This window comes from Rattus norvegicus, chromosome 8 (genome assembly GCF_021556685.1).
Source record: "Rattus norvegicus strain SHRSP/BbbUtx chromosome 8, alternate assembly SHRSP_T2T, whole genome shotgun sequence".
NCBI classification, from domain to species: Eukaryota; Metazoa; Chordata; class Mammalia; order Rodentia; family Muridae; genus Rattus; species Rattus norvegicus.
The window spans coordinates 113,719,212-113,732,291 of record NC_141541.1 but is presented as its reverse complement, the minus strand read 5'-3'; the positions used below and the strand labels follow the sequence as shown (position 1 = coordinate 113,732,291).

The following is a 13,080-nucleotide window of genomic DNA, read 5'->3' as shown; positions in this document are numbered from 1 at the left end:
TTTCTGGTCCAATCTATTTGGAGTTCTGTAGGCTTCTTGTATGTTTATGGGAATCTCTTTCTTTAGGTTAGGGACGTTTTCTTCTATAATTTTGCTAAAGATATTTACTGGCCCTTTAAGTTGGGAATCTTTGCTGTTTTCTATACCTATTTTCCCTAGGTTTGATCTCATTGTGTCCTGGATTTCCTGGATGTTTTGAGTTAGGAGCCTTTTTTTCTTTTTACATTTTCTTTGACTATTGTGTCAATGTTTTCTATGGTATCTTCTGCCCCTGAAATTCTCTTTTCTATCTCTTGTATTGTGTTGGTAATACTTGTGTCTATAACTCCTGATCTCTTTTTAAAGTTTTCTATCTCCAGGGTTGTTTCCCTTTGTGATTTCTTTATTGTTTCTAGTTCCAGTTTTAGATCCTGGATGGTTTTGTGCAGTTCCTTCACCTGTTTGGTTGTATTTTCCTGTAATTCTTTAAGGGATTTTTATGTTTCCTCTTTAAGGGCTTCTACTTGTTTAACTGTGTTGTCCTGTATTTCTTTAGGGGAATTATTTATGTCTTTTTAAAAATCCTCTATCATCATCATGAGACGTGATTTTAATTCCAAATCTTGCTTTTCCGGTGTGTTGGGATATCCATTATTTGCTTTGGTGGGAGAACTGGACTCTGATGATGTCACACAGTCTTGATTTCTGTTGCTTAATTTCCTGCGCTTGCCTCTCACCATCTGATTGCCTCTGGTGTTAGCTGGTCTTGCTGTCTGTGATAGTGGCTTGACCCTCCTATAAGCCTGTGTCTCATCATTCCTGGAGACCAGCTTTCTCCCAGTGGGTTCTGGATACAGAAAGCTGTGACACAGGGTCAGCTAATGGCACAGGCAGAAACAAGATGGATCTGTTCCCAGACTGCTCCTGGGTTTGTGCATCCTGAGGGTTTCAGGCAGGTTCCTTGAAGCAAAAGTGGTGGTCTTACCTCTGTTCTCAGGTGTGTCAGAGCTCCTGGAGACCGGCTTACAGCTCTTGGTGCAGGCAGAGACTGGAAGGATCTTGTCCCTGACTGCTCCTAGGTTCCTGTGTCCAGAGGGCTCTAGGCAGGTTCCTCTTAGGCCTGGAATGTGAGCAGAAGCGTTGGTCTCCCCTGAGCTTTCAAGATTGTCAGCACTTCTGAGAGTCCAGCTCTCTTCCCCCACAGGATTTGGGTACAGAGATCAGTTCTCCTTTCTTCTGTCAGTGTTTCCCCCAAACAGTCAAAGCTTTGAAAAAAATAAGTATCTGTCATGTTATGTAGGAAGGGGTGACAAGGTTTGAAAGCACCACTGAACAAGAGATAAGCTGCCCTTGACTTGGCAAGCCTCCAGGCTGTCTTCAGTGGATGTGGTTCTTACATCGATATACCACGAGACTTCCTTCTTTTGTTACAATAACGTGCTTCTAGGCAAGGAAAGCAGAATGTGTCTGTGTCCCCTTCAGTCACTATGGTAGACACCAACTGTTTTAATAGGCCCAGCTTCATCTGCTAAGCTATGGGTACATGCAGTCTTATCCTTTGTCATTGGTGGTCAGACAGGGACAGGGCAGTACACTGTGGAAAATTTCATCCTGTATTGTGTAGTAGCTGATGCTGGCCTGGAAAATAAGCATGTTCAGGCTTTTTATAGCACATGTTCCTTCACAGTGAGAGAGCCATTGTTGTCTGTGTAAGACTTTTATATTCTTATGCTTAACCACTGTGACTTCTACAGCTGCGTGCCAGCGAGGCATGGTAAATTACTGAAAGCATTATGAAGATGTCATTAAACTGCCTGCTGCTGTACACCCTTCAGAGGCTAGAGAAGAAAATGTGTCTTTATATGTCATTCTTTTTCATTTTGGGCATATTAACAGTCAGAGGTACCACTTATGAAAACAGGCCTGTCCCTGTCACCTCCCCTGAAAAAGTCTTAATAGTTTGTCTATAGATTGTTACCCACCACAAATTTCTGTAGAATCTATTTTATTCTCAAGGAAGGAGCCTAACAGGCTCTTTAGCATCTAATGAAGCCAACATGAGCACACTTGTTAGGGAAGAGAAATAAATGTTCATAAACGATTTTTAAAAATTACAACACACTGAAAGATTCCTGTAAGTGGAGAATAGAGCCCAAAGCCTGTGTGTGTCTTGAGAGGAGCCCCACACCTAACATAATTCTTATATTTGTGGGAGCTGACTATTCTCTGTTGCTTTTTGTTTGGGAATGAGATGAGCTTAAAATCAATGGATCATGGAAATCTTAAAAATGAACATGCTAAGATGCTCACATTGTAAGAACATTGTATTCTCAATGATCTTTGTGTAAGAGTAGAAGGGTTTCATTCTCAGAGTTTGGAGAAGAAACATATGACGTCTCTCTTTTGTGTGTGTGTGTGTGTGTGTGTGTGTGTGTGTGTGTGTTTGTGTGCACAAGAGAAGTCATGTTTAATCTCCTAATACCAGAGGATGAGGGAATTTTCTCATTTTCATATTTATGCTTTCAATTTGCAGGGCAGAATGTCTGGCTTGGAATTTTCATCTCATGTGTATGTGCGTTCGTGTGTGTCCATCCATGCAAGTGTGTAAGGAGGTCAGAGTTAGATGGCAATGTCTTTCTCCATCACTTCTCCATCTTCCTGTTTGAGATATGGTTTCTCACTCGATTTAGACTTTACTGATTGTGGGATGATGTGATAGGTGAGGCAGGTACAAGACAGAATGAGGCCTGTCATTGGACGAGAAGGAAGGATGGGTGGGAGAAAAGTTTAAGGGAGGAGACTGGAACGGAAAGGAGGAGGAGAGGAGGAGACTGCGGGTAGCTGTGGGGAGAACATGGAGGCGGATGTTAAGATTCCACGCTGTACCTTGTGAATGGTCTTGAGGGATGGGTGTGTACAGGGCTTTGTATGTTTAGGTGGGCAATTATATCGTATCAATTGGATCAGAGGTTATTGTGTTGTGTGTCCTTTCATGTGGCGATTTAAGTTTAAGAGAATATGTGGTGGCCGGGACACTGAGCCACCACAGAGTTAGGATGTATGTTTCTGCCATGGTGGCAGCCTGCCTTGAGAACTAGATGGGTAGAGAGATTTTTGTCAGGCTCAGAGAGAGGCCTTCAGCAGTATGATACGAGATGGAGCAAAGCAGGTGAGAGGCTTTGCTGACTGAGATTAAGATTTCTGTCAGATATCTTGGAGCACTGCAGTGATGGACCTAGTGGGGGATAAAGGCAGCCATTTATTTTTTATAATTTTACAACTACAACTGATAAGCTAGACTGGTTGGCTAGTGAGGCCTGTGGATCCTTTGTCCACCATACTCAGATTATCCCTGACATTTAGGGATCCAAACTCGGGTCCTCACGCCTCCGCAGTGGATACTGAAGGATGTCCACCCCACCCCTAGTTCCTAACGCTACCGCAAACACTTAGACCATAGGTTGTCACCCAGGAGCACACACTAGTGCGCTGATTGCACTCGCAAAGACCCCAAGCCTCAACTCTGCCTGAGTATCCGGGTTTAACATTGCCGGAGACAACTACTGTTCCTTCACAGCTCTACAGGCGGAGAAAAAATTTTGTCCAATGAATGAAGGCCTTGACGCACACATTTCAAAGTGTAGTAGGAGCCTTCCTGTTCAGCATAATTGAGGTTGGTGGCTAGTTGGATAGAATAAACAATGAGTAAATCAAAATGACATTCATTGAGAAATAAAAACCATCTAGCATCTTCAACTTTATTATGCGTTGTCAAAATCTAAAATCCTTTGGTTAGATTCCCCTTCACCTTTTTTCCTCTCTCTCTATTTCTCTCTCTCTCTCTCTCTCTCACACACACACACACACACACACACACACACACACACACACACTTTTCAGGTATTTTGTACTAAGATACTTAGAAATCTTAAGTTTACAGCAGTGCTGTGCAAGCTTACCCCATTAAGACAGGAAAAGTACTTTTGCCGCTTGTCCTTGTCAACTTTTTCAGTAAGCCTTGGGTTTATTTTTTTTCTAGAAAGGGTAAACTGATATTGTCTCCCATCAGTTTATATCATATATAGATTCATAATGGTGAGTACAGTGGCATAAACAGATCTGGGATTAGACCCAGTGATTTGGGTAAGCATGTCTCTCACACAGGACAGAAGTGCATGAGCAAACCAGAGAGTCTGCCAGCCTTGGGCACTCCATATGGCGAGGACAGAGTGAACACCTGTTAAACATGACTGGAGTCTGCCGGCAGTCTAGGAGTCGGTGTACAAGCTTTAATTAAGAATTTCTCCTAAGATGCCAAGGTAGTGATTCTTAATAGTTTTTGCAGAGTGTTTTCTAGCCGGAGTCCTACAGAACTTGCATTAATGAGCAGCCAGGCTCCCCAGCAATCAGAGGCATCTGTCTGCACAGCGTAATTGGCGTGCTAAAGTGCTGTCCCTAGGCGATCTAGTTTACAGTGTGGCACTGTAATTGGCTTGCTCAGCAGACTATTTTCTTTTCTTGTTTTGGTCCACTCTTCATGATGCTATCACACTTTTTATATTAATGATTTGGAGAGTTAATGAGCTCCTCCATTTATTCACGATAGAGATTCTAACTATCTCTGTCAATTCAGTGTTTTCAGTTAAAACTTTGTCTTCCTAAATCCTGCCAGCAACAGAGCATGGTGTACCAAGGACCATTAGGAGAGAAGAAAAAGATATTGTTCACATGGACTGACATTAAATTGAAAGGTTTGAGAGCATTGTAGAGCGGAGGGAGTGAGAGCAAGTGAGCGAAGGGGAGAGAGAGAGAGAGAGATGGAGAGACACAGAGAGATACAGAGACATATACACACACAGAGACACACAGAGAGACAGGCAGACACATACACAAACAGAGACAGAGAGGCAGAGAGATGCCGCACACCGCAGAGTGAGATGTAGAAAGGGAGTGAAGGAAGGAGGAGGACGTCCAGGAGGGGCAGAAGTAGGGAAGTCATGGTGAGTGAGGATGAGCAGGTGCAGGCAAAATGACTCACACGGAGGTGGAAACAGATACTGTGCAAAAACCTCAATGTCCTATGGGATGGAGGGGAGCACCTCACAGCAGTGCTCCAGGTTCCAGGTCTGCCCTGAGCACTCACAGAGGGCACACTGTGGCGTTCAGAGGCTGTGCGCCCATGGTACTGGGGGGACAGGAAGGGCCCAGCCTCACTGCCACAGCAGGTGGAACTAGGCTGATTACCCGGGCATGGTGAGGAGTTTCCGTACCACTCACTCACGTGCGTGAAACAGGTTTCTCAACTCTTGACATTTTTCTTTCTTTTTCTTTTCTTTCTTTGCATTTTTTTCTTTTTTGCCATAGAAAAGTACTGAAGGAAATCTCTGTTGGAGAATTAAATCCAAATGAAAGTGTGCAGGCCAGTATGGAAGCCCAGCTCCTGTCCACGCTAAACCATCCGGCCATCGTCAGGTTCCACGAAAGCTTCATGGAGCAGGGTACATTTTGCATTATCACGGAGTACTGTGAGGTGAGACTCTCCTCTCTCAGAAATGTTTGCAAAAATCTGTTGCATGATAATTTTATTTAAGGAGACATCTTAAAAGTCCTGTTATCAAACAGCAAGTTGAATTCTAAAGGCCTGGGGTCTCATGTCTTGTAGCTAAGAGAAATCTTCTGTAAGTAACTGACAAAACTCATTCCTAATGATAATTTCTCTCCCTTTGGCAAGCCAGTCAGAGCGAATATATTTTAAGAAGGAATGTCTGTAAGACAATGCTTTTATATATGTGGGGACATCTGTGCCCAAAGCTCCTATGATAATATAACGAATGCCTAGACAGACATCCAGATTCCTAATCTGGGCACAGTGGAGGCAAAGTCTCTCCTATCTGTTGACTTGTGAACCATGGCTCCAAGTGCATGCAGTTGTCTTGGCTGCTCTCTGTTCACTTGGAGTAATAGCTTTGTGCTTTACTGAGCCTTAAAGGAGCAGGAAGCTTAGAACACTGAGAGAAGATGGCCAATAGGAAACTGTGGTCTGGATCTGCGTAGTTATGGTGTAGGCTACCCAAATGCTTCTTGGGAGAGTGAAATTAGGAGAAATTATGGTGGAAGGAAGGAGGGGTTTTTGGAGCGAAGGCATGCTTGTTTGGCTAAGAGACTTTGGGTAGCCAGGCGGAAGCTGGGAGTACCATCTGGCTGAGAGGCAGGAGGGAGAATAGAGATTGCACCCAAAACGCCACTGCAGCCATGGGTTGGAGAGGTGGCACAGCAGTTAAGAGCACTGGCTGCTTTTCCAGAGGTCCTGAGTTCAAATCCCAGCAACTACACGGTGGCCCACAACCATCTGTAATAAGATCTGGTGTCTTCTTCTGGCTTGCAGGCATACATGCAGGTAGAACTCTGTATACATAATAAATAAATAAATCCTTTTTAAAAAAAAGAAAGAAAAAGAAAAACACCATTGCAGCTTTACCATTTGCTGTACTCACTAAGAAACCACTAGTCAAATTCATCTGAATGAACCTGGAGTATTCTAAACTTGACCTTTCTTCTTTAACTCACTCTCTTGGCTTGCTTCTTCTCTGCTTGGAAGAGAGGGAGGGAGAGACAGAGAGGCAGAGATACACACACACACGTATGAGAGGGAGAGAGAGAGAGAGAGAGAGACAGACAGACAGACAGACAGACAGACAGACAGAGGAGAGGGTTGGTAGTGATGAAAACCAGTTACTTAGGTATGTAAATTCTTTACCTAATGGGTTTCTAAGAAAATCAGTAAGGCTCCCCTAACCCCACCTCACCCCGGTATGCAGCCTGATACACCGCACAGTCCCTCAGTCTCCCACGGTTGCCTCCTCGGTCACAGCACAGGGCCTCGCCACACGTTGGCAGCAACAAGGCACAGCACTCATGATTACATGCTCATTGCCAAAGCTGATGGCGAGGCCGTTCTGAAAGGCCTTCAGTCTGTTTTTCAGGAGCAGGGGATGGCGGAGTCAGTGCACACCTGGCAGGACCGTGGATGTTTAGCCACTTACAGGAGCAAGAATGGCAGCTTTGCCAATTTGAGAATTTATCCACGTGGATTGGTGTTGCTGGACCTTCAGAGTTGTGCAGGGCAAGCAAGAAACTGACAGCCTTTTGAACAAAATAGAAGAAAAAAGTGAAAGAACTGAGTCAAGACAGTACTGGGCGGGTGAAGCGATTACCACCCGTAGTTCGAGGAGGGCCATTGACAGATACTGGCCTAGTGCTGGAGTAGGACGTGGATGAAGTATGTATGATGAAGAGTCACCTTATCAGAACGTTAAAAGTCTGCACTCAAAGCAGTTTGGGAATATTCGCATCCTCAGCGGGGATGTTAATCTGGCAGAGAGTGACTTGGAATATACCAGGCCATCACGGGCAATGGCCAGGAAGACTGCACTGGCAAGGATGTAGTGATTCTGAGAAGTGGTGACGGAGGCAGAGTATGTGGAATTGTCAAACTGACATCAAAGACAGTTACTGTGGGAGAGATTGACCACATGGTAATTAATGGAGTTAGAAATTCATTCAGAGAACATGTGGAGATGTCTTAGGCAATCGTAAAGGAGATGGCTATCAGGTTCTTAGAGAAGACAGCATCCCGGTACTGAAGAGGTACACCAAAGAAGGGAGAGAGTTCGACTGTGCGGTTAATGATTTGACGGCTGTCCCTATCTCTACATCTCCAGAAGAAGATTCCACATGGGAGTTTCTCAGACTGATTCTCCACCTGTCAGTGAAGGTTCTCAAACAGGACGGAAAATATTTCACACAGGGGAACTGTGTCAACTTGACCAAAACCCTGTTGCTGTCAGCCATGCGCTTCCCACCAGAACTATCTGCCTCACTACAGCCCCCAAAGCAACAGAGGCAGCTGACTACTGACTGGAACCTCGGAAACCATGAGTTAAAAGGAATCTTTCCTGCTTTTAAGTCGATTTTCTCAGGTATTTTGTAACAATAACGAAAACTAGCACAAAGTTCCCGGTCGAATGCTCCCTTGTCCCAAACAAATACTGTACTCTCTAAGGCCAAGGGCTGTCTCCTCACCACAGTAAAGTGATAAAACGTCAGGAAATTAGCACCGAAACAATGTGAACATGTAGGCCACTGCTTCTCCGGTGGAATCTGACATCTGCAGCAGCGGCTTCTCTTGGTAACTGGGTAGAGACACAGCATCTGGCCTGAAGCCCAGCCACACTGAATCAGACTTTGTGGGGGCGGGGTTCAGCCATCTGTGTTTTGACAAGCTCACCAGGTGAGTCTGAAACAAGCTGAAGTTTGAGAACCACCCATCTAATTCACAATCTCTATTCAAATTTGCTCATTTGTTCCAATTATGTCCTTAGAAAGGGCATTTCTATAAAAATGGCTTTCGTCAGGCAGGATCCAGTGCAGGATCATCCGCGTGAATTTTTCAATGATGGTTGGTTTCCAGAGACCGAGCCGCTCTCCTGGGAGGGGGTGTTGCCATGGTGATGGCTGCCAGCTGCACTGCTCAGCAGCTGGGCTTCCAGGGGTCCACGGGTCCGGAGCTGTCAGGCAGCCTCTTCCTGCTCTTCAGGCTCCCGAGAAACAATGTGTGCACGTTGCTCCCTTCTTGTTAACAGATATTTCTCATCTTCAGATGCAAATTCACTCTTAACTCGCTCAGGCCTGATGCTATCCTCTTCTTAACTGATATTGGAAATAGCAAGTAACCAAACTGTGATCTCACGAGAGCGTTGCCACCACGTTCCCCTCTGCAAATTTACTGTTACCTTTCACGTCTGTAATACATTCATGCATCCGTGATGTGTCTCTATCTGCTGCTCAACCCACTCGACAGCTCAGATAATGTGTGAAAGAGCGAACAACTGGGGGTTCAGGAGATGGCTCAGTCAGTAAAGAGCCTGCTACACAAGAACAGGGGCCACAGTTTGGATCCCCAGAACCCATGTAATAATCTAGGTACGGCGCATGTGTCTATGATCCGAGCACAGACAGAATGAGATGGGTGGGTACAGTGGAGACCCAGAGTTGTCCTGTAGTTAATCAGTGAACTCTGGGCTCAGTGACAGCCTCTGAATCAAAACATGAGGAGATGATAGAGGACAGATGCCTTGTTCATACACATGTACACACACACACACACACACACACACACACACACACACACACACTGTGCAACCACATACATGTGAATATATACACACTGTATATGCATGTGATAAATATATAAACAAACCACCAACCAATTGGTATTGTAGTACTATAATCCCAGGATGAAGAAAGGAAAGACAGGAAGATCACAAGTTCAAGGCCAGCCTGTGCTGCAGGACAAAGTGCTGTCTGATAGCTCCAAGCGGCAGAGCATTTCAACCTCGAGTGTCTCCTGTTCTCGACACAGGAGGAAGAGGAACTATGTGCCCTCTCCTCTGTCCTTCCTACACAGTTCTATATGTCTCGTTTTTGAATAGGCCATTACTTACTCTAATGCTTTTTCTTCCTCGCCCCTCCCTTTGGTTCTACCCAGATTCCTGGGCCCTTCACTGTCCCCTCTTCTCTCCCCATCAAAGACTTCCTCTTATTAGGCAGGTGTCCTCTCCCATGTATATTAGGCAGGTGTCCTCTCCCATGTATATTAGGAAGACTGTCCTCTCCCATGTATATTAGGCAGACTGTCCTCTCCCATGTACATTAGGCAGGTGTCCTCTCCCATGTACATTAGGCAGGCTGTCCTCTCCCATGTATATTGGACAGGCTGTCCTCTCCCATGTACATTAGGCAGGTGTCCTCTCCCATGTATATTAGGAAGGCTGTCCTCTCCCATGTATATTAGGAAGGCTGTCCTCTCCCATGTATATTAGGAAGGCTGTCCTCTCCCATGTATATTACGAAGGCTGTCCTCTCCCATGTATATTAGGCAGGTGTCCTCTCCCATGTATATTAGGAAGGCTGTCCTCTCCCATGTATATTAGGAAGACTGTCCTCTCCCATGTACATTAGGCAGGTGTCCTCTCCCATGTATATTAGGAAGGCTGTCCTCTCCCATGTATATTAGGAAGACTGTCCTCTCCCATGTATATTAGGCAGGTGTCCTCTCCCATTATATTAGGAAGACTGTCCTCTCCCATGTACATTAGGCAGGTGTCCTCTCCCATGTATATTAGGCAGGTGTCCTCTCCCATGTATATTAGGCAGGTGTCCTCTCCCATGTATATTAGGAAGGCTGTCCTCTCCCATGTACATTAGGCAGGTGTCCTCTCCCATGTATATTAGGAAGACTGTCCTCTCCCATGTACATTAGGCAGGTGTCCTCTCCCATGTATATTAGGAAGGCTGTCCTCTCCCATGTATATTAGGAAGACTGTCCTCTCCCATGTATATTAGGCAGGTGTCCTCTTCCATGTATATTAGGAAGACTGTCCTCTCCCATGTACATTAGGCAGGTGTCCTCTCCCATGTATATTAGGCAGGTGTCCTCTCCCATGTATATTAGGAAGGCTGTCCTCTCCCATGTACATTAGGCAGGTGTCCTCTCCCATGTACATTAGGCAGGCTGTCCTCTCCCATGTATATTGGGCAGGCTGTCCTCTCCCATGTATATTGGACAGGCTGTCCTCTCCCATGTACATTAGGCAGGTGTCCTCTCCCATGTATATTAGGAAGGCTGTCCTCTCCCATGTGTATTAGGAAGACTGTCCTCTCCCATGTATATTGGACAGGCTGTCCTCTCCCATGTATATTAGGCAGGTGTCCTCTCCCATGTATATTAGGAAGGCTGTCCTCTCCCATGTATATTGGACAGGCTGTCCTCTCCCATGTATATTAGACAGGTGTCCTCTCCCATGTACAATAGGCAGGTTGTCCTCTCCCATGTATATTAGGCAGGTGTCCTCTCCCATGTACATTAGGCAGGCTGTCCTCTCCCATGTACATTAGGCAGGTGTCCTCTCCCATGTTTATTAGGCAGGTGTCCTCTCCCATGTATATTGGACAGGCTGTCCTCTCCCATGTACATTAGGCAGGTGTCCTCTCCCATGTATATTAGGAAGGCTGTCCTCTCCCATGTATATTAGGCAGGTGTCCTCTCCCATGTATATTAGGAAGGCTGTCCTCTCCCAAGTATATTAGGAAGGCTGTCCTCTCCCATGTATATTAGGCAGGTGTCCTCTCCCATGTATATTAGGCAGGTGTCCTCTCCCATGTATATTAGGAAGGCTGTCCTCTCCCATGTATATTAGGAAGACTGTCCTCTCCCATGTATATTAGGCAGGTGTCCTCTCCCATGTATATTAGGAAGGCTGTCCTCTCCCATGTATATTAGGAAGGCTGTCCTCTCCCATGTACATTAGGCAGGTGTCCTCTCCCATGTACATTAGGCAGGTGTCCTCTCCCATGTACATTAGGCAGGCTGTCCTCTCCCATGTACATTAGGCAGGTGTTCTCTCCCATGTTTATTAGGCAGGTGTCCTCTCCCATGTATATTGGGCAGGCTGTCCTCTCCCATGTATATTAGGCAGGCTGTCCTCTCCCATGTATATTAGGAAGACTGTCCTCTCCCATGTATATTAGGCAGGTGTCCTCTCCCATGTATATTAGGCAGGTGTCCTCTCCCATGTATATTAGGAAGACTGTCCTCTCCCAAGTATATTAGGAAGGCTGTCCTCTCCCATGTATATTAGGCAGGTGTCCTCTCCCATGTATATTAGGCAGGTGTCCTCTCCCATGTATATTAGGAAGGCTGTCCTCTCCCATGTATATTAGGAAGACTGTCCTCTCCCATGTATATTAGGCAGGTGTCCTCTCCCATGTATATTAGGAAGGCTGTCCTCTCCCATGTATATTAGGAAGACTGTCCTCTCCCATGTATATTAGGCAGGTGTCCTCTCCCATGTATATTGGACAGGCTGTCCTCTCCCATGTATATTAGGCAGGTGTCCTCTCCCATGTATATTAGGAAGGCTGTCCTCTCCCATGTACATTAGGCAGGTGTCCTCTCCCATGTACATTAGGCAGGCTGTCCTCTCCCATGTATATTAGGAAGGCTGTCCTCTCCCATGTATATTAGGAAGGCTGTCCTCTCCCATGTATATTAGGAAGACTGTCCTCTCCCAAGTATATTAGGAAGGCTGTCCTCTCCCATGTATATTAGGCAGGTGTCCTCTCCCATGTATATTAGGCAGGTGTCCTCTCCCATGTATATTAGGAAGGCTGTCCTCTCCCATGTATATTAGGAAGACTGTCCTCTCCCATGTATATTACGCAGGTGTCCTCTCCCATGTATATTAGGAAGGCTGTCCTCTCCCATGTATATTAGGAAGGTGTCCTCTCCCATGTATATTGGACAGGCTGTCCTCTCCCATGTATATTAGGCAGGTGTCCTCTCCCATGTATATTGGACAGGCTGTCCTCTCCCATGTACATTAGGCAGGTGTCCTCTCCCATGTATATTAGGAAGGCTGTCCTCTCCCATGTATATTAGGAAGGCTGTCCTCTCCCATGTATATTAGGAAGACTGTCCTCTCCCATGTATATTAGGCAGGTGTCCTCTCCCATGTACATTAGGCAGGTGTCCTCTCCCATGTTTATTAGGCAGGTGTCCTCTCCCATGTATATTGGACAGGCTGTTTTCTCCCATGTACATTAGGCAGGTGTCCTCTCCCATGTATATTAGGAAGACTGTCCTCTCCCATGTATATTAGGAAGACTGTCCTCTCCCATGTATATTAGGCAGGTGTCCTCTCCCATGTATATTAGGCAGGCTGTCCTCTCCCATGTATATTAGGAAGGCTGTCCTCTCCTATGTATATTAGGAAGACTGTCCTCTCCCATGTGTATTAGGCAGGTGTCCTCTCCCATGTACATTAGGCAGGTGTCCTCTCCCATGTACATTAGGCAGGCTGTCCTCTCCCATGTACATTAGGCAGGTGTTCTCTCCCATGTTTATTAGGCAGGTGTCCTCTCCCATGTATATTGGGCAGGCTGTCCTCTCCCATGTATATTAGGCAGGCTGTCCTCTCCCATGTATATTAGGAAGACTGTCCTCTCCCATGTATATTAGGCAGGTGTCCTCTCCCATGTATA

At 45.7% G+C, this 13,080-nt stretch overlaps 1 protein-coding gene and 1 pseudogene across 1 annotated transcript in view; both read left to right on the top strand.

Moving 5' to 3' along the window:
• Nek11 (NIMA-related kinase 11) overlaps positions 1–13,080 on the top strand; it is a gene marked incomplete at its 3' end in the record, with an annotated part of 237,218 nt that overhangs the window by 49,193 nt on the left and 174,945 nt on the right. Inside the window, 1 exon segment of the mRNA NM_001413824.1 lies at positions 5,344–5,509. Within this exon segment, the coding sequence (NP_001400753.1) occupies positions 5,344–5,509 (166 nt within the window).
• On the top strand, positions 6,737–8,046 carry LOC148004335 (spermine synthase pseudogene; annotated as a pseudogene).